The sequence below is a fragment of the Mandrillus leucophaeus genome, unplaced genomic scaffold (assembly GCF_000951045.1).
Source record: "Mandrillus leucophaeus isolate KB7577 unplaced genomic scaffold, Mleu.le_1.0 Scaffold397, whole genome shotgun sequence".
NCBI lineage: Eukaryota > Metazoa > Chordata > Mammalia > Primates > Cercopithecidae > Mandrillus > Mandrillus leucophaeus.
Window position 1 is genome coordinate 2,633,409 of NW_012104220.1, and position 22,652 is coordinate 2,656,060.

The 22,652-nt window shown below is 36.0% G+C and overlaps 1 protein-coding gene across 1 annotated transcript in view; it reads right to left on the minus strand.

The window, feature by feature from the left end:
• Positions 1-1,457: 1,457 nt before the first annotated feature.
• ABCD3 (ATP-binding cassette, sub-family D (ALD), member 3) overlaps positions 1,458-22,652 on the minus strand; it is a 56,164-nt gene continuing 34,969 nt past the window's right edge. The window contains exons 17-23 of the mRNA XM_011991506.1: positions 15,952-16,029; positions 15,781-15,846; positions 15,596-15,685; positions 15,015-15,134; positions 7,785-7,889; positions 4,790-4,846; positions 1,458-2,941 (exon numbers count right to left, since the gene is read on the minus strand). Coding sequence (XP_011846896.1) covers positions 2,864-2,941; positions 4,790-4,846; positions 7,785-7,889; positions 15,015-15,134; positions 15,596-15,685; positions 15,781-15,846; positions 15,952-16,029 — 594 coding nt within the window. The 3' untranslated portion in view covers positions 1,458-2,863. The remainder of the gene's footprint in view (positions 2,942-4,789; positions 4,847-7,784; positions 7,890-15,014; positions 15,135-15,595; positions 15,686-15,780; positions 15,847-15,951; positions 16,030-22,652) is intronic.

Genomic DNA, 22,652 nt, shown 5'->3' on the forward strand with positions numbered 1-22,652 from the left:
TGTGATAGAAGTCAGGAGCTAATAATTGGAAGAGAACAAGAAGGAGCCTTTAGTGCTATAACCATGTTCTATTTCATTTGGTGTTTGGGTGTGGTTACGAGTGTGTACGCTTTCTTAAAAATTCAGAGCCTAAATTTGTCGTTTTTGTACATATACTACAATAATATGTTTACACATTTAAAAAATGATTTAACTATATGAGGGGATGTGGCAGAAAAAAGGTAGTAGGGAATGTCTAAAATTGATAAACCAAGAAATAGCTATGAAGGCATATTGTTTAAAAAAATGAGATGCAATTACACCAACTAGAAGAGTTTAAAATCATTGTTCCTAAGGTTTGAAGGGGATTGCTTTTCAGTTGTTTTGGCACTTTAAGTGACATGCATATGCTATGTATATGGAAATGGTCAGAACATTCCAATTCTTCACAAAGGAAAAATCACTAACGTAGGTTTAAAAAAAAAGAGACAGCTTCCTGCAGCTAACAATGTCAAAGTCCATCTGTTAGAAGAAAATTCATCCTGCTTCTCAAAACAAATTATGATTTTAAACACCAAGTTTAAAAGTTAAAACTTTACATAAGGTAATGACAGATGCTATCGTATCACCGGTTTTAAGCCAAATGTTAATCATTCAGAAAGGGGGGAAAGAGACAAATGCTAGATATATTTTATTCTATTAATGCAAAACAAACTACCATCGCTGTTTCATACTCCTCATTACATAAAAACTTGTTATGAGAACACAGTGATATGTCTTGGTATGCAGCATGGTGCTCATGGATGAAAGTTCTTATTCTTTGCTTTATTCTTCGGATTAAACTACCATTTCCCAGTGTAGTTTCTGGAAGGTGTTCATAGGAATTACGTAGAAAAAGATGTTCTGTGGTCAATCACGTTTTGGAACCAATGGATTTCTTTATTGTGGGTCTTCTAAGAACCACCATTACATAATGTGATTCTCCAGAAGGATCTTCCTCTGTGCCTCAAATGGTGAGGCACTATAATATTTGTTACATAAAAAAGAAAAGAATTAAGAAAAAAAGCCCAAATTGTTGTTTTGATGGCAAGAATCATAACAAAAGCAATTATAAGGCAGCTAGGAGAATACTTCTACGAGTAGGTTTAAGGTAATCCAGAAATCTGAAAATCTGAAACCTCCCCATGCCTTAAAATATTTTCCAAGACGAATAGTATCTTTTAAAGTCTCCTGGATGTTTGGTAGCATTTGTCAGGTACACAGATTTTACTGAAATTTTCTAACAGAGAAATTCATTCAATTAAAAACCACACTTGACAAAACTTTAAAAAAGAGACACTGTGCTAAAAGCATTTTCTGAATTTATTTTTGTGTTTTTCAAGTCAAGACTAAACTATGTATGTTTTCAAGTCAAGGCTGAATTATAAATGAACTTCTCAGTATTTAGATACCAGAATAAAAAGAACAAGCAAAAGTTGTATAGGATATCTGAGTTTTGTTTTCTTTTTTTTTTTTTTTTAAATCTGTACAGAAAATAAGTATACAAGTTTGCTAAACAGAAGTGGTAAAAACTGAATGTTATGTATTATGGAATTCAGTACATCAGTTTACTTCGGTAGCCAGTGATTGTTATAGTTAATTCTGCAAAAAAACAAAACCAGTTATGCAGAAACAAGAGTATAAAATGCCCCTTTCAGAAGCTCAGTTTGAGAAACTGATTTCATATCTAGCTTATTGATTATACTCAGTTTCAGTTCTCCCTGGGTAAATAATACATAAAATCATTAATGATGTTTTGATGAACTGAAATCATCTTCTCTTAGGATCGTTCAACATAATAACCCAAATATTAAAAAGTTATTCAAGATTCACAGAGATAAAACAGTGCCTCGGAAACATAATTCACCCATGTATATATAATAATTTTAGAACATACTTTTTAAACATAAAATCACAGTCAAAGACAGTGATAGCATTGCACACTCAGTGCATTACTTCATGTAGTGCCTTCCTATGGCTCATCTGGAGTTTAATACCAAATAACCACCACACTTCTAATAAATGGGCTTCTAACACACACAAATTTGTCTAATTCTTTAAAAAATCTAAAACTCCCATAAGACCTTGAGCCTGGCATGTTAAGGACTTTGTGTTTTAATATCCCAAACATTGGGAAGATTAGTGTGATACATGGTAACCCCTCCTTGTAAGCAAGACTGCACATATACTTTAAACAACTCAATACTGCAGACTGAGAGGGGTACATTTATCATTTAGTTAAGGAAAATCAAAATGGCTTTCCTGGAGTTAAATGCACCCAAGACACACACAAGGAATGAGTATTACTGTGGCAGCTAAAGAAATCTGCCACTGTGTAATAAATGCTGTTATGCAATGATGTTATACATTTAAATAATACATTATGATTTGTTTCCAACTACCATGGGGCACAGGAAAATGAAACTGAAGACTACCTGGCTGGAACAGGACAAATGATAACCTGGTTTTAAATACGGTTCTTCATTGAAGGAAAAGATAGAGCCATAAAAGTCCAATTAGCTGACTTCAAATGGTTTACATCCCAGGATGAATCAGGTTACAGTGATTGAAGCCCAATTTAATTTAGGCAGGTTTTTAACCACAAGAATAAGGACATTCTTAGTACATATTAATAATTAAACCAACATATACACAATTAGCAATATCCTATATAATACTAAATGTTTTAACAACTTGTTCTCCATTATTCTATATCTAGTTAATTTGTTGCTTTGTTTTTTTTTTTAAAAAAAACCAAGCTCAACTTTATTTTACAATGTACTTTGAATTTCTAAGTGTATTCTGTAATTATTTCATTGAAGCAGGTATAGTTCTCCAGATTTCTCTAAGAGCCAAACTCAACTGTATCTTCTGTTATCTGTTTGAATTCATAGTTGCCTCTGCCATCCATATGCAGGTAGTACTATGGGAAAGAAGGGGGAAAAAAGTCAGTAACTAAGTGAATACAGTACTGTCCTTTATGAAAAGTAAAATACAGACTTCCTCATTATTTTAAGGGAGCTAAATCTATAAGCATCCCACAAATTAGAATGCTTCCTAAACTCCATGACCAAGAATCTCAGCTACCAGTAGGTTAAACTGTGCTAAATGCAGGACTGTTCCATATGTCAGTCAGTATTGCTTCCTGTAGCCTGATTTCCTAATCAGCTCGGAATCTCTAGCTTAAGGCTTTTTATTTGTTTTTAATTTAGTAGAGGGGAAAAAGAGCTATAAAAAGTGCCTATATATCCTAACCACTGAAGACACAACAGCAGTTACAAAGCCTTCTGTTTTTATTTAGTGGCTTATTTGCAGAAAGCTTTCTGAGTTTCCATTTTCTGTATTACTATTTCTTAGCTATCCTGGCCTCTCTCATTCTAGTTGTGTTCCCCTCCTTCACATGATCACTGGCCTGATGATTATTTTGCTACTTGTCTATACCTCCAAAAGAAGAGGAAAGTGAAACCCAGATGCTCTCAATTCCTCTCAATGTCCTATGGCTATAATATTTATGAACTTCTGACAAAACACAAAGGCTTGGCTATATTTTAAAGGGCTTTCATTTCTAGTTATTCAATTTCTTGTTCAGCTCATGAAAAACTGACAAATTATAATATGCAATAAAATAATAAAAGCTATCTTTAAAAGTCATACAGTTATATACAATTTCATTGAATTTTATTAAGTACTTTCATATAGGCTACCTGTCTAATTTTTATGGTAAGCTAAGAGATAGGCAAGTAAGGATCAATAACTTCATTATACAAAGGAAGTAACTGAGGCTAGAAACACTGGTGCCTGAACCCAGGCTCTCCAACTTCAAATCCTATGCTCTTCATTTTATCACTTGTAGACTATCATCTACATCCTAAAGCTCTTGAAGGTAAAGACTGTAATTAATTTGCATCCCTTATGACACTTAGCTCAGTATCTGGCAAAAAAAAGGGTCCTTAATCAGGTTATGTGTTTTGTGTTACCCTTACCATTATTCCAATTTTTCTCAAACCCTTGCTTTTACCTAAAATTTCTATATCATTTAGGAAGAAAAAAAGGAAAAAGGAAGGAAAGAAGAGAAGAAAGGAAAGAGGGAAGGGGGAAAGACAGAAAGGAAAGAAGAAAAGAAAGGAAGAAAGGAAGGGACGGAGGGAGGAGGAAAGAAAATAAAGAGAATTAAACTGGGTTTACTTCCAGGTTTTGAGCATTTTACATTAAGAGTTGAAAAGAACTGCCATAGTGAGAATGGCACTACTGAAGCAACAGAACAAGTAACACACGTGCACCAATGTAAGCCTCACTTGAATATCTTTGTAAATTATAGTCACTACCTAATGAATCCTATTTACTACAGTGCATTGATAAACATAGCTGACATTACTCAATCTTCCCCCTTGTAGTCCTGACCTCTATTAAAAATGCCCCTAAATTTTTTGCCATCTAATTCTTCTTAAGACTTTTTCTCCTCTGTCACTTCTGGATAAGAAAAGTTTGCTTCACCATATTTGTGATAAGACTATGCAAAGTTTAGTCAGTTACTATTAACAGATAAGAGTCACTGTAAAACTGGAGAAAAAATGTTACACCATTGCTTTCAAAACCGACAACTACAATATTTAAGAAAATCCTATTTTATAAAACAAATAAAACCACCTTTTCTCCTTAAGACATATGTTTAAGGGAATACAAACCATAAAATTTAAAACCATATTCACCAGAATTCTTATTTTAAAGAAAATAAAATTTCGCTGTACCATTCAATGAAAGAAATACAAACCTCATGATGTTTCCAAAGAGATTTCCTATGAGACACAGTGAAGAGAGTGATGCCAACCTAATACAAAGAAAACGATTTAGGTTTAATCAATAACAGAGTCACAAATTAAACTAGTCCATGTACTTTAAGCTGTTAAGAGGACTGTCTTCAGTGATTAAAGTTAAAAAGCAGTGTCAATGAGAAAAAAATTACAACTGATGCCAAATGTTTATAGCAATGGAAAACACTGGCCATCAACCACATAATAAAAACTACCAGGTACTGGCATTAAGTGTATTATTCTGTTTTGGGCAAAAAACATATCTCCTAGCATGTCTCCTATTTTATTGTGAAAAATATATGAGAGGAATATGAGAAGGATAAAAATAGCCAAAGGTCAAAATCAGGAAAAATTAAATCAGTATAGTATTGTTGACAGTCAACTTGCTTCTCAAATACAGGGTCATAATCCCCTACCATAAACTATTGTTTTGGAATGTGTGTTGGAATTCAGATTTTGAAAATGTATTATTTAACACCCCCAGAGAGTTCTGAGGCAGAATTTTGTAATTAAACACATAAATGTTTCAGCAGCAACACATATGGACACTGATATTAAGTGAGACAAATAGAGTTTAAATATCTTTTGTTAGCGTAGGCAAAGTTTTACCCAGTGAACTTGCTACAAAATTATGAAAAATGTTTTGAATTTAAGCACTTTCTGGATTTCAGATTGTGAATACGTATTTATAGATCTGTACTTCAGATTTTCAAAAACAAAACAAACCAGAACAAAAACATTAATAGATAACAGCTGTAGTTGCTCTAGATCAGTGGTTCTCAACCAAGGCGGGGAGGTTGGTGATATCTGTCCCTTGGGGGGACATTTGGCAATGACTGGAGGCATTTTTATTGTCACAACTGAAAGTACTACTGACATCTAATGGGTAGAGGCCAAGGACGCTTTCTAAACATCCTCCAGTGCACAGCAACCCCCAGCCCTGCCCAACCAGGAATTACCAGTCAAAAGGTCAATAGTGCCAAGACCGAGAAACCCCACTCTGGGTCACTGTTCCTCTAAGTGGATCACTCAAGGCTGGTAAATACATGCTTAGGGCATCTGGGAAACTTTTACCATGGTTTCTTAATTTCATTTTCATTTTGATGATAATTTTTAAAAGATCATTATAAGTATATTCTGGGTCATTTTTACCATGAGATTGAAGTTCCTAAGTTTGTATTTACACCTCTGATTGCCAAAGTGATAAAACATAAAACTTCAAATGTGTTTGCCTGCACTTTAAAAAGGAACTTAAATTGGTTAGGAATTGCCTAATAAAATAAACATATTATCAGTATTAATAAAACATATATTTCAACCATATCACACTTTTCTGATTTTTCAAAGCTCATTTCAGGTATTATTTCTCTGTTCATGATTCTACAATAGTTGGATTAGATATCTACTTAATGCACACATTATATGAGGATATAAAAAATATATGGAGTATATGTCAAAATAAAAAGCAAAATGCAAAATAATAAAATTTGAACCTCAGATTCTATCTTTCCTTAGTTAAATCCCAAACCACTGGTTTAGTTTCATCTAAATGGTATCATAGGTCTCTTTAATGTTGCAAGTTTGAAACTGTATTTGTTTTGTCTGTATTTAATGTGTAACTTTATATTAATTTTGTAGCTGTAAAAGAGCTCTAGGCTTAAGGAGTTCACACCTCATTTCATGTTTATACATGTTTAAGTGCTATCACAGTAATTTAAATTATCAATGAGGCCCCATATGAATTTTCTTTTAAATGGAACTGATGTTTTACAGAATTTATACAGTCTTCTGTGGGGATTTCAAGCCTATACCTAGGGCATAAGAGGAAATCACGTGGTCAAAATTACCAGCAAAGAGCCGCTATGTTATTGAATTAAGTGCAGACTACATGGTTTTATGTATATGAGAATACCATAAACATCTCTAATACCTATGAAATTTGAAAACCAACATGAACAAATGTATAATTATATATTACCAAGGCAAATTCAGAATAGAAAATAAATCATTAACAAGATAAAATCAGTAGTTAAAATCTTTCTACAAAGAATACCAAACTTATTCTTTTATCATCACACCAGTGCTTCTTAAACTTTAATGTGAATTTGAATCATCTTAGAATTTTGTTAAAATGCAGATTCTGGTTTAGCAGGACTTAATAGTAGGAATTCATACTATATATACTCAATATGACCTTTATTATTTATTGAGAACTCCCAAAGAACGAATACAAAATGTTAAAAATCCTCATCTACCTCATTTACTTATATAGAAACTATAAAATGGCTAGGATATACTACATTTGTTCCAAAATTTAACCACAGTATAGATGTTGGTAACAATTTCTCAAAGAAAGAAAAAAAAAGAAAGAAAATTGATACTACTGAATAATTACTTAAAGAATGGAACCAATAAAGACAGCCTCAGACTTGGCTACTAAAAGCAGCTTTGGTAAAATAGTGCTCAGGCTAGAAAATAAAACGAATAAATTAAAAATTGCCAAATAATTATTGTTGAGTCTTATTCATTTAAAAAAAACCCTAATTTTAGATAAAGTTAATGGAATAAATTAAGAAAAGCGCAATTTATTAACTCTGAGTATAAGTAATGAGGTAAAGGGGAATAGATTTAAATATGTTGTTTTATATCTCATTAATATATTAATACTAATATATTAATGCTAATATATTAATGAGATATAAAACAACATATTTAATATTAATGCGATATAAAACAACATATTTAAATCTATTTCTATATATAGATTATATACAGAATTGTATTTATAATTATTTTTCTTTTACTCATATGTTTTAAATCTTTATTAAAACAAGAAATCTTTGGGTAGAAATTGTGTTACTTTTTGACTTGGAATCTTCTCTTTGGACAGATTTGGACACAGTTTACACTAGGAAAGAGGCCATGGCTTCTCAAACTGAGCACCTGCACACTTACCTTTCGACAATGACTGTAAATGTAGCCTTCCACGTCGACACTAACTGCACTTGTGCATTCGTCCAAAATGGCAAACTGGGGTTTATGATAAAATAATCTTGCCATCTGAAGCATAAAAAAAATTTTTTTGTGTAAAACACAGGCAGAGACCTAAAATTAATAAGCCGAAACAAACTTAAGTTAAATATGCATTTGCAGTCTTGTAAATCAAAAGTATAAAAATTATTCTAATTCAAAATATCTACTTCCCAGAAATAGAAACAATATAAACATAACTGTTTTCACTGCCATCCTGAACAAAGGGAAAAATGTACTTCATGGGAAATATTAATTGCTCAGAGTAAAACACAAAACTTAAGACTGATGAGAGAGGGAGTTTCAAACTAGTATTAAAGAAAGCTCACTAAACAAATAAGATTACAGAATACATATTTTAACCAAATCTCAGAATTCAGACTAGATGACTCTGATGCAAAAAGGTCTCTATTTTAAATATTTTATTGCTTAAGTAATAGTACCAATTACTATTCTCACCAATAATTTTTTATTGTACCTGTTTTATATCCCCATTGTCAGTTCTGGTTGTGCTCATTTTTTTAAGCCTTTGCTAATTTTATAAATGAAAATTAATATCAAAATTATAGCATACATTTCTTTGACTATCAGGAATGATGAACATTTTCCCACATTTTTGTTCCCATGTATTTTCTGGGGACTGTTTATTCTGATCTTTTGTGTAACAGATATTCCAATTTTTGTCATCTGCCCCCTGAAAAGATCTCCACGTTTAAGACCAGTGGGGCAGTCTTCTATCCTTAATTTATCTTCTCTGCAACATTCTCCTTAGAAGACCACTCCATCCTTCTTGAGAAAGTGATAGTGAAACCATGCACGTAAGTTTCCTCCTACTTCTGAGGATCCTTTTTCAGTTTCTTTTCTAGCACTTTCTCCTCCACTTGACCATTAAATACAGGAGCTCCTTAGGGCTAATTTCTAGGTCTCCTTCTCTTTTTCCTGTATTCTATCTCTCAGTGATCTCATCCAATCTTCTGACTTCAAATAGTATTTACATTCTATAAACTTGCAATATGCATCTCTCACTCATACTTCTCTATTTCCAGATATATAAAAATTTCGGCCAGGCACAGTGGCTCATGCCTATAATCCCAGCACTTTGTGAGGCTGTGGCAGGAGCATTGCTAGAGATCAGGAGTTTGAAACCAGTCCAGGCAACACAGGGAAACCACATCTCCTCTTAAAAAAAAAAAAAAAAAAAATTAGCCAAGCATGATGGTGTTCACCTGTGGTTCCAACTACTCAGGAGGCTAAGACAGGAGGGCTTGAGCCCAGTAGGTCAAGGCTGTAGTGAGCTATGATCAGGCCACTGCACTCCAGCATGGCTGAAACAGCAAGATGCTATCTCAAAAAACAAAAATTTAAAATTTGACACATTTAAAAAATTAAAAATAAAAATTCCTATTCGAGTTTTTACTTGGGTATCTCACAAGACTCTCAAATGTTAAAAGTCTAAAACTCAAATGTAATTTCTAGATTTTCCCTCTAAAAGCCACTCCATTCCCTAATCTTGAACACTTCAGCAAATAAACTATCAAACAGTTGTTCCAGCTAGAAAGCCAGGAGTCCTCCCTGGTCTGGTCCTTCCCTTTTCCTCTTCCCTTTCACTCTCCCACCACTATTTTTAGAATGAACTAAAAAGTCCATTCAAGTAAGAAATGTGAAGTTTCAAGTTCACTCCCTTTTCCTCATCTCCACAAACATGCCCTTAGCCCAGAGCACACTCATCTCCTGTCTGGATAGACTACAAGTAAGCTCCTACCACTTCTGCTGCTCCTCTCCAGTCCACTCTCCATATAACCAGAGAACATCTTTCACACATGTCAATCAGGGAACTTCACTCTCTGGCTTAAAACCTTTCAACAACTTCCCATTTCACTTAAAATTCAAACTCCTTACCATGGTCTACAAGACCTGCATGATCTTATTCCTATTTACTCTAACCTCAACATTCTAGCCAACACCACCTCCTCTCAACTGCTAGGAACAAGGTGCCTTATGCCTTAGAGGCTTAAGCACACGTCATTCTTTTCGTATGTCTTAAATGCCTTACTCTGCTCCTTAGAGCTTTCAAATTTCTGCTTATAATGTCATATTCTCAGGCAATCCTACCCTCATCCCTAACCACAATCCAAGTGGGTCCTTTCTGTAACACCTCTGAAGCACTTCATATATTGTGAATTGTGTATTTGTCTTTGTCTACCTGCCTAAGCTATAAGATTTACAAAAGCTGGGGCAGAACATGGTGGTTCATGCCTATAATCCCAGCACTTTGCGGGGCTGAGGAGGGCAGATCACTTGAGGCTAGGAGTTCGAGACTAGCCTGGCCAACATGGTGAAACCTTGTATCTACTAAAAATACAAAAATTAGCCAGTCATGGTGGCGCATGCCTGTAGTCCCAGCTACCTGGAAGGCTGAGGAACAAGAATCGCTTGTACCTGAGAGGTGGAGGTTGCAGTGAGCCAAGCTTGTGCAACTGCACTCCAGCCTGGGTGACACTCAGCCTGGGTGAGACTCTGTCTCAAAAAAAAAAAAAAATGCAGAAAAGCAGAGACTGTTTTAATCACTACTACGTACTGAATACTTATATATGGGTAGCATTCAAATATCTAATAAATGAATGACTAAAATAGCTTTCCACCTATTTGCATGAGGTGAGGAAGGGGAGGCAGCAAGTATAGACTATGAAGAAGTTCAACTGTGCAGAAAATGAAAGGTACAGACCACAGGGAAGCTTTGGCTAAGGCTGAGTTTGCTTTTTAGATCAAAGAGACCTGAAAAATGTCTTTCTGCAAGAGAAGGACTAGAAGAGGTTAAATGTAGGTGGGGGCTGAGGGAGGGGACATAACTGAAGGAAAAGGATGTGATCAAGTCAGAAGACAGAGGGTCTATAAACATAGATGGAGATATTAGCCTTTCTCAAGAAAGATGACATATCTTCCACAGACAGTGGAAGTAGGAAGGTCAGGACAGAGCAGCACACACTTAATTAAGAGGAATGGTTATCTGAGGGCATTCCACCAATGTCTCTCCTCTCTGCTCCCAAAAGACTCTGTGCATACCTCCCTCCTCACACTTAGTACATGACATGGACATTTTCTCATCACGTGTCTCTCTCTCCCACTATGTTGTCAACTACTTAATGCCACAATACAAGAAAGTTGTAAAGCAGGAGTGTCCAATTTTTTGGTTTCCCTGGGCCACATTAGAAGAATTGTCTTGGGTCACCCATAAAATACACTAACACTAACGATATCTGATGAGCTTAAAAAAAAAATCACGGCTGGGTGCAGTGGCTCATGAGGTCAGGAGATCGAGACCATCCTGGCTAACACAGTGAAACCCTGTCTCTACTAAAAATACAAAAAATACAAAAAAATTAGCCGGGTGTGGTGGCGGGCGCCTGTAGTCCCAGCTACTCGGGCGGCTGAGGTAGGAGAATGGCGTGAACTCGGGAGGTGGAGCTTGCAGTGAGCCAAGATCACGCCACTGCACTCCAGCCTGGACAACAGAGCAAGACTCCGCTTCAAAAAAAAAAAAAAAAAAATTCACGCCCACAAAAAATTCTCATAATATTTTAAGAAAGTTTATGAATTGTGTTAGCTTGCATTCAAAGCTGTCCTGGGCTGCATGCATCCGTGAGCTGCAGGTTGGGCAAGTTTGTTGTAAAGTGAATAAGCATATGCACACTGGAGCCATACTGCTTGCCTTAAGCCTGACAAAGCCCCCACCATCAGCTTTAACATTTACTAGCTGTCTTTGCTTGGCCAGTTACTGAACTGTACAGAAGTTCAATCTCCTCTGTAAAATGGGGCATTTCGGCCAGGCGCAGTGGCTCACACGTAAAATCCCAGCACGTTGGGAGGTCAAGGCAGGTGGATCATTTGAAGTCAGGAGCTTGAGACCAGCCTGGCCAACATGGTGAAACCCCGTCTCTACTAAAAAAAAATACAAAAATTAGCCAGGTGTGGTGGTGCTTGCCTGTAATCCCAGCTACTTGGGAGGCTGAGGCAGGAGAATCTCTTGAACCTGGGAGGCGGAGGTTATGGTGAGCTGAGATCGTGCCACTGTACTCCAGCCTGGGTGACAGAATGAGACTCTGTCTCAAAGAAAAAAAAACAAAAACAAAACAGGAGGGGTGGCATTCCCAGTTCTTACCTCACAGGACTGCTGTGAGGATGAAATGAGATCACCTGTGTAAGGTGCCTGACATACTGTCTGTCATCTATTCAGCACTCAACAAAAATTAGCTGTCATTGAACTGAAATAATAGCTTATCTTCTTTGAGAAGTAGAAGGCAAGTTATTCTGCCAAGTGCGGTGGGTTAAGTAATGGGGTAGAAAACCCAAAATTGGTAGTTTTAAAATGATTGTCATGAAAAATGAGAGGAGGATAAAAATAAGTAAAATGATTGCTAAGCCATGCTGTGAGCCCATCTGATGTTTTTTAGCTGTGCTCAGAAGAGTGGTTAGAGAAGTGCCAAGGCAAAGAACTGCCAAGGCAAATAATTGGGTTGGGATTTAGGTAATAGGATGACACAAAAAGTGGGAAAGGAAGTTAAGGGGAAGGGATGAACTGTTCATTCCTTAAGAAATATATCTTATCTCCTATAGGCCATGCCCTGGATTATGAAGTCTGTACTGGACAGTAAAGGAGGCAGAGACAGAAAAGGACTGATCAGTTGTAAGAAAAGGGAAGCATCAATATTCTAGAGATCTCAGGGAATTTGAGAAAGGGGCATAGTTGCTTAAGGTTAAAAAAAAAGATTTACAAAAATGGATTTAAAAAAACACTAAAAATTTTATAACAGTGGTATCTCTGGTAAAGGGGTTTGGCCCAATTTATACTTAAATAAATATTCCACTTTTCTATCATATATACTTTTTCATAATTCAAAATAAGAAAACTCATTAGAAATTCATAAGAAAACTCATAAGAAAATTCATAAGAAACTCATAAGAAAACTCATAATTCAAAATTAGAAAACTCAAAATAAGAAAACTAAATAGAAGAGCAAGAAAAAATGGAGTGGAAAAGGTAACTTTTGGTCAGAAACACAAGATACCCCAAATTGTGACATTAGCTGGAGCAACCCTGGCTGACTCACTGTTCTAAGTGGCTAGGCCTTTTAGGTCTGTTCTTCCTAAAAATTATAATACCTATTTTCCCCCCAACTTTCTACTTTGGTAATTTTCAATCCTACCAGAAAACTGAAAGGACAGTAAAATGAACACACATATACACTCTTGACCTAATTTCACCAATGTTAATATTTGTAGCGTTAGCCTTCTCCTTTCCCCACTCTGAAACAAAACAACAGGCTCTCTTTCACACATCACATTCAATTCTCCAGACATTGGCTTACACAGAACACATCCTGCCAATGGCTTGGCCATGCTCCAATTATATATGCAGCAGTGTCACAGGTGACCTTTCCCCATTTCCCAAACACTTGTGTTGGATCATCTGTTTTTTGGTTTTTTTTGTTGTTTTTTTTTTTCCTTTTGAGACGGAGTCTTGCTGTGTTGCCCAGGCTAGACTGCAGTGGCGTGATCTCAGCTCACTACAACCTATGTCTCCTGGGTTGAAGCGATTCTCCTGCCTCAGCCCCCTACTGCTCTGGGCACGCCTTTGAATTCCTAATCTTCAAATAAAAATTATCCCCTCTGTATTTTTATACCATACACACAGAGTTCCTTGGTTGAAGTACATTCATTATTCATTCTCTCAGTTTCCATCGTGTTCATTTCTGAACCATATGCTTCCATTTTCTCTGAAGACATAGCACAGAAATTTAAAGTTGTTTTGCAGTTCTTGATTTGCAGTTATTTCTACAGTCATCTTCTAAATTGACTCTAGAAATGCCTAATCATTTCAAATTTTCACTTCTTCAGCCTAATTTCCATTTTGAATATAGCTATTATCTCTCCCATTTATGATTCATTCTTCACACTAGATTCATCTCACATCACAGCACTAGCCAGGCAAGTCACACTATTAAGTTAATATTAACCTCATGTAGAGTGGGTATGATTTTGGGAAAAATAAGCTGCAAAATCAGGGACTTGGAGGTAACAAAAAGGTGGAATATAACCTGAATATAATGGGTCAGAAATTCTGCCATAAGCCAATTTCTTTCGCTTTCTTTCCTTAGCTATAGTTTTCTCTAATCTCCACGAGGCTAATACTCTGCAGCGGGAGAGGAGAATCTCTTGCTTGGATCTATTCAAACTATGGAATATATCGTTAAAAAATGACTCTTCATGAAGCTGCCCCTCTTGACAAGGTAGCCAAACTACCGCTTTTAAAATTTTTATTTATTTATTTATTTTTAGAGAGAGGATGTCCCTCTATTGCCCAGTCTGGAGTGCCATGGTGTGTGATCACAGCCCACTGCAGCCTCAAACTCCTGGACTCAAGCAATCTTTCCACATCCCAGTAGCTAGGACTATAGGCATGTGCCACTACACCCAAAAAATTTTAAAATTTTTTTGTAGAGAAAGGGTCTTGCTATGTTGCCCAGGCTGGTCTCATTCTTCTGTGTAGTGTTTAGTGCATATTTTTGGTTTGGGACAAGTTTAGTCATCATAACAATTAAAGTAGTTTCTTTCAAATGCTTGTTTATATTAGGAAAACTTAAAAATTCTAAGTAACTTTAAGTAGTGGATACCGAACCTTGAAACAAAAACATACATATAGTAGAGGAAAAGGGCAAGAACAGAATAAAGATAAAATCTGAATGGATCATTTCTAATACCTTCAGCTATTTCAGAAAGAAAAGTCTGAGTGAGACAAAAGAGATGTCTATAGGGAAGAGACATGAGAAGAAATTTCATAACCCAGCCAGGATTACCTTATATCCCAGGACTAATGAGTTACAGAGTTTCTCTGAACTTTTAGAAAAATGGATTACTGGTATATAGTTGGATCTGCAGCTTTTCCTTTCATAGGTACTGGCAGGATATTTATGAATTTTTCAGAATTCCAAATTTACATGCAAGTTAAAGATTTTCAAGCACTTTTATGATAATTTAAACTAATCCATACTGAAACAGCTGCTGAATAAAAAAATATAAGATGAAACTTTGTATCCTGATTAATCAAAATGCTGGAACCAGTTGCATTCTTGCGCAATTTCTTCAGAGTATACTTACTGCCATTCTTTGCTTTTCTCCACCACTCAGTACATCCATCCAATCCTGAACGCTGTCCCAGCCTCCTTCACGTTCAAGGATATGACCCAACTGGACGTTGTCTAAGTATTCCTTCAGTACCTTTCAGCAAAATGATTAAAGGGAAATCAAACTTAATATAAGCCAACATTCTAAATCTTGGTTTATTTTTTAAACTGGAATCACTGTAATTCTATTGTCTGTACCACTTAAAAGATACATTTCAAAAAAGAATGTGGCACAAGGTAGCCCTAAATCTTTCAACTCCTATCTACACTAAACTTGACAAAATATGTCTAGTAGCTTAAAAAGAATAACACTATTGTACATAATAAAAGGATGATGGCAATGAGAAAACAAACAATAGTGCAAAGGTTAAGATTAACCTCTTTTTAAGCCAAGGGATTATCATCTTACCTCAGCTTAGAAAATCATAATTAATGGCTTTGGAAGGCATTACAGATTAAGATAAACTACCTGGCATTTAAAATACTTAATTGATTAAAATAAACAATCTGAAATGGAGTATTTTCAGTGGATCTAGGATATAAACGTTTCCTTACTAAGTCAGATATTCCCTTCCTTTTCTGATCTTCTCGTCCATCTGGATATATCACTTGGTCTCGAAGTGTTCCAAGGGTCATGTAAGGTCTCTGACAGTAGTAGAGCAAAAGTCATTAGAAGAAACATTAAAAAATAAATAAACAAAAGGATCTTTAAATCAAAGATAACTCAAGCTAGGTCTTACTTGAGGAACATAAAATAACTTTCCTCTCTCGGGTTTAGTTAGACGTCCTCCAAAAAGAGGCCATAACTATTAAAAAAAGAGAGAAGGGAGAAGAACAATTGTAAAATTTACAAAGTGGTAGACAGTATGGCAAAATAAGACTGCAAAATTTTGAGGCCAACTTGTACTTACTTCACCAAGAACACGGAAAAGAGAACTCTTTCCGCAGCCATTAGGACCACAAATTAGAACATTAGCCCCAGATTGAACCTGAAAAAAAACAAAATCAGTCTGTGAAGTAATTAAATCAAATTAACATATACTCAATGAACATTTCCTTAGACTCAAGTATTAAGAGCTCCTGGCTAATTATAAGCCTTCTATTTGTCTGTAAATGTAGCATTAGGTAGAGCAGTAAAGAAGTATTGTAAAGGGACCTTTTACTTTGTTTACTTCCAATTCTTACCATTACTTTTTTTTTCACTTAAAAAATTATTATTGCTGGGTACGGTGGCTCACAGGAGGATCGCTTGAAACTGGGAGTTTGAGGCTAACCTGGGAGCTGAAGTGAGACCCTCATCTCCACAAAAAAATAAAAATAAAAAATTGGGCAGGTGTGGTGATGCACACCTGTAGTCCCAGCTACTCGGGAGGCTGAGGTGGGAGGATTGCTTGAGTCCAGCAGTTCAAGGATGCAGTGAGCTATGATGTCACCTAGGCTGACAGAACAAGACCACATCTATATACATGTATGTATAAATAAATAAATAAATTGACTGATATCAACTTAAGATAGAAGAACTAAAGTTTAAAAAACTGAGAATTCTTGAAAACAATAAATACATGTGTATATACAGTCTCTCTTAAAAAAATGAAAACATACTCTATGGACTGTTCTACAACTTGCTTTTACTATTTAACAATATATCACAGACATTCTTCCAGGTCAGTATATTCAGATTCCCCTATTCCTTTCCTTTAATGCCTCAAGCATCTTCCTATCGGGGAAACCCGCCCCTGATAATTCAATGTTATTTCACGTAGGTTCTTTTCTATTTCCCTAAGTGTTGGCCGGTCTGAGAAATAAAGGGAAAGAGTACAAAAGAGAGAAATTTTAAAGCTGGGTATCTGGGGGAGACATCACATGTCCGCAGGTTCCATGATGCCCCCCAAGCCACAAAACCAGCAAGTTTTTATTAGTGATTTTCAAAAGGGGAGGGAGTGTATGACTAGGGTGTGGCTCACAGAGATCACATGCTTCACAAGGTAATAAAGTATCACAAGGCAAATGGAGGCAGGGTGAGATCACAGGAGCTGGGCAAAATTAAAATTGCTAATGAAGTTTCAGCACGAATTGTCATTGATAACATCTTATCAGGAGACAGGGTTTGAGAGCAGACGACCGGTCTGACCAAAATTTATTAGGCGGGAATTTCCTCATCCTAATAAGCCTGGGAGCACTACGGGAGACCAGGGCTTATTTCATCCCTTATCTACAACCGTAAAAGACAGACATTCCCAGAGCGGCCATTTCAGAGACCTCCCCCTAGGAACGCATTCTCTTTCTCAGGGCTGTTCCTTGCTGAGAAAAAGAATTCAGCGACATTTCTCCTACTCGCTTTCGAAAGAAGAGAAATATGACTCTGTTCCGCCCGGCACTCAGGCAGCCTGACCTAATGGTTATCTCCCTTGTTCCCTGAACATCATGGTTATCCCGTTCTTTTTTCAAGGTGCCCAGATTTCATATTGTTTAAACAATTTGTGCAGTTAACGCAATCATCACAGGGTCCTGCGGCGACATATATTCTCAGTTTACAAAGACGATGGGGTTGAGATTAAAGACAGGTATAGGAAATCACAAGAGTATTGATTGGGGAAGTGATAAATGTCCATGAAATCTTCACAATTTATGTTCTTCTGCCATGGCTTTAGCTGATCCCTCCGTTCGAGGTCCCTGACTTCCCACAACATCTTCCATAGTAAGGATATACTATAACTTATTTAAACACTCCCCTTTGGCTAAATATTTAGGTCTGCATTTTGTTTTGCTCCTCTAGATAATACTGCAATGAGTGTACAAGTCAGCAAGTAAACTTATGCAATAGTAAGTAATGTTTCTGTAGATTCTATTCTTAGAAATTATAACTGTTTTATCAAAATATATGTACACTATAAATATTTACAAGTGGCACTAAATTATTCTGCAACAACATAAATGAGAAAATGTAGAGTGGTTAAGTTCTAGGCTTATGATCTTATAAGTATCTGATCAACTCTGTAAAGAATCAGAAAATCTTAGCTATAATTCTAGCTTACAACATTAAACACCAACGCAACACAACAGGAAAGAAAATATCAGAGTGATATATGAGTTACCCTAGCTGGTAACCTGCCTTTAACAAATCTGTTAAATTGGTGAGCCTTCTGTTCCTATTATTTAATTCAATGAATATTTATTGAATGCTCTCTGTCAGGCTCTGTTCTAGGCAAGTAGGCCACATTCGTGACCAAAGGAGACAAAAAACAAAAACAAAAAACCAAAAACCTCTACCTTTACTGGTTTACATTCTAGTGGCAAGAGACATACAATAAAGAATACACATAATATACAAGTTAAATAGTATATGAAAAAATAAGTAGTTTGGAGGAAAAAACAGATAAAGGGAACTTGGAAGCGGGTGAGGGAAGTTGCATTTTTAAGGTGGTCAGAGTAGACTTTATTGAAAATGACAACTGAGTAAAACTTTGAAAGAAGGGGTGAATTAGGATTTAACTAAAAGAAGACTGTTCTAGTCCCCACCTTTACCCATAAAAAGCTGGTACAGCCTGGCCAACATGGTAAAACCCTGTCTCTACTAAAAATACAAAAATTAGCCGGATGCAGTGGCATGTGCCTGTAATCCCAGCTACTAAGGAGGCTGAGGCATGAGAACTGCTTGAACCTGGGAGGCAGAGGTTGCAGTGAGCTAAGATCACGCCACTGTGCTCCAGCCTGGGTAACAGAGCAAGGCTCCATCTCAAAACAAGACAAAACAAAAAAAATGCTGGTACAAAGGCACTGAAGCAGGAACGTAGCTATCCTATTCAAAAAAAAAAAAGAAAAAGCAGAAACAAGACTGATTTTACTGAGGAACGAACAGGAAAGAATACTAGTAGGAAATGAGATCGGAGAGGTATCAGGTAGGAGTAGGGTAGTGGCAGGCATTGAAAGGACATTGGCTTTTACTGTGACAAAACACAGAGCCATCAGCATTGTTCACAACAGCCGAAAGGTGGAAGCAAGGAAGCAACCCAAGGGGATGGATGGATACACAAAATGTGCCCCCGCCCCCCGCCACACACACACACACAACGAAATGGCATTCAACCTTTAAAATGAATGAAACTCTGACACATGCTACAATATAGATGAACTTTGAGAACATTATGCTAAATGAAATAAACCAGCCACAAAAGGACAAATGCTGTATGACTTCACTTATATGTGATCCCTACAGCAGTCAAATTCATAGAGACAGAAAGAATGAGAGGTTACCAGGGGTCCAGGAGAGGAAGGAAGGAGAGTTATTGTTTAATGAGTACAGAGTTTCTATTTGGGATGATGGAAAAGTTCTGGAAATGGATAGTGGTGGTGGCTACATAACACTGTAAATGAACTTACTGCCACTGAATCACACACTTAGAAATGGATAAAAAGCCAAATTTTATGTTTATTTTTACATTTTAAAAACTTCTTAAAAAAGAATGAAGCAGCCTGACACACAGTTGATCTAAAAGAAAATAACAATTTACACACATCATTGTTAGAGTTGTTCTAAGTGACTTTTCCAAATGAATAAACATTTTTTCTGATAATTAAAGAATCATTTTGATAGACTTTTTTTTAAATAACATAATTTCCTTATCATATAAAATTGAATATACTGAATGTTCCTCATAAAGCAAGGTTATCATATAAAATAATCATACTCTACTGCTACAGCGATGCCCTTAGAAGGTCCTAAAGTTCAGTGAGCTGTAATTAAATGGTTCCCTGCTACTACGCTTTATTTCAGTAATGTTGGCCATATATACATTCTCCCCTCCCAACTGCTCTTTGTGGTTTACAATGGTATCAATATTCCCGCCTCCAATAATACCCTTCCACATTATTTGTTGCAGTATGCCAGGAAACCCCAAAAGCAGATTTGTAATGATGTATATAAATAATAACCAGACTTACTGAAATCCTGAGTTATTCTTTTATGCTCAAAATCAAGCCTGGCTAGCCTACTCAGCATTCACTTTTCTTTATTCCATGGCTTTTGGCAGTGTTGAACAAAACTTCCAATTATGATGTCAGCCATGATAAGCCAGGGATAATCTGTCTGTATTACAAGTTTATTAAGTACCTATTTTTTGTGGGGTTAAATTAAGTCTAAAAGCCAACAGTAACATTTAGTGAAAATTATGTTCTTGACAGCATTATATTATTGAGACTCTCAGAATGCTTTACTGGATCAACCAATGCTTTGAACCACCATATTTTTACCAATAAAAATATACCCCCAAATAATACTCCTTGATAAATCCTACCTTCTATAAATTTATCATAACAAATCAAAAATTCTACACATAAATTTAAGTAAAAGAAAAATTATATAAAAATATGGTGTTTATGAAGTCTGATTAGTTTCTTTAAACACTGTTAAGTACGCCTTACTGAAAAGGTAAAAATCTTAATAAGTTACAAAGTGCTTGTTTTTTGGAGACAGGGTCTCAGTCTGTAGCTCCGACTGGAGTACAGTGGTGCAATCTCTGCTCACTGTGCAACCTCTGCCTCCCTGGCACAAGCGATCCTCCCATCTCAGTCGCCTGCGTAACCAGGACCAAAGGTGTGCACCACCACACCTGGCTATTTTTTTTTTATTTTTCAGAGACGGGGTTTTGCCACGTTGCCCAGGCTGGTCTCAAACTCCTGAGTTCAAGGAATCCGCCCATCTCAGGCAAAGTACTATTTTAATCCCCACATGGTAACCTGCAAGCTGTTACCTCTTAGGTTCTCTCCAGTCTACATACCTCCCAGAATAATATCTAGACAGATAAATATGGCTATATTGGGGAATTTCTAATGGAAAATGGTATAAAATGTCTTATTCCAAAGAAGTGTTTATTATTTGGTTACAAATGTAACCCAAAAGGCAAATGAATCATAAAGTAGGAAACATTTATTTGAGAGGCCAAGTCTCAGTTTTATTATGCCTCTTTCCAAGAGGGAAAGTAATCTTTATTTTCAAGTAAGCCAGATGAGTAGAAAATAATTAGAGGTTGCAAAGAACTGAAGAATATTTGTTGACTATAGAAAGGCTATGCTAAGAAAAACAATAAAAAGACATAATGAATGTGAGAAACCCAAGTCTACTTTAGAATACTTTAAGTCAGAAAGAGGTAAGAATTCGTAACAGTGAACCAAAAAGACAGGAGTCAGAGAAACAGTTGCCAAGGGAGGAGAAAACAAGAATCACAGGATAGACACCAGGAAGTATGGAGCATGGTTACGAAGTAAAACACTCCAACAAGTAAGGACATAAGTGAGGACTTGAGACTTTCCAAATGAAATCCAAAAAACAGGAAAAATTAAGGACATTTTTAAGACTATAAAAATGAAATTATAGAAATGACAGAAGTCTATTAAAGCCAAACATAAGGGTTTTAAAAGAAAAGACTTTGAACTAAAAAAGAAAGTGACAGCTTTAGTGTGGTAACATCATGACAAAAGGTTATTATGGACCATAATCATGATCCATCTATTCTGTGTATCCCAACGCCCTTTCTCATTGTGCTTCAGTCATGTGTGTCCCTATATCGTTGGTATATTTTATTTCTGCATAGACAGAAGTGAGGGTAAGTAGGAGAAAGGGCCAAGAGGCATCCTTCAACGAAGTCTCACGTCCTTTTTATCCTTGGACAGTGGCAATAAAGGGGCTACTGGAAATGAAGCCTGGCTACCTACTTTGCCAAAGGAACATTCAAGTGACTGAAGTACCCGGAGCTACGTAAGAAAACACTTCTGCGATATGTGGAGCCAGTCGATATTTATCAACTACATTTACATTTTCTGTACTTCATCTTGTATTTCCTGGCTTTGGAATAAATATGATAATAATAGACTACTCATTGTTGAATAAGTTCAAAGTACTTTGCATAACTAACAATTTTCATTTTTATAATTCATTGAAAAGAAAGTAGACATGTGCTTAATACAAATTACTAAGAGCAGAAAACTGAACACTTCCTTAAGACTGTAATAAATTAAAAACAAGTCCAATAATCATACTCTTTATTTTATAAACTATCAGACAATATTCCTTCAAAGACAGCAGTAGGAAAAAAAATCCCCACATAAAACACAAACTACAGATGGCTATGCACATAAGCATGTGGAGAGGAATTCCAGAGCTGTGCTGTCCAATACCATAGCCACTACTCACATGTGGTTATTTAATTTTAAATCTTATTAATTAAATTAAAATTTAAATTCAGTTTTGCAGCTGTACTAGTAACATTTCACATGCTCAGTATCTACACATGGCTATTTTACTGGATAGTGAAAGTATAGAGCATTTCCATCATCGCTGAAAGTTCTACGGGAAAGTGTTGTTCTAGAGAAATGGTGTCTAGAATGGGGAAGACAGCCTATGTGATAGGAATTTGTTACTAATTATGAAGATTTCTGGATCTGAACCATTCATAAAGCCACAACATAGAGAAAACCTAAATAGTAACCCTTAAATCTGCCAGTCTTACAAAATCATACAAAAACATTCAACTTTTGTCTTTTCTTTTTAATTTGGTCTGCCATATCCCATTTCATTAGCACAGTAGATTGAATCAACATCAGTATTTACTTGGCA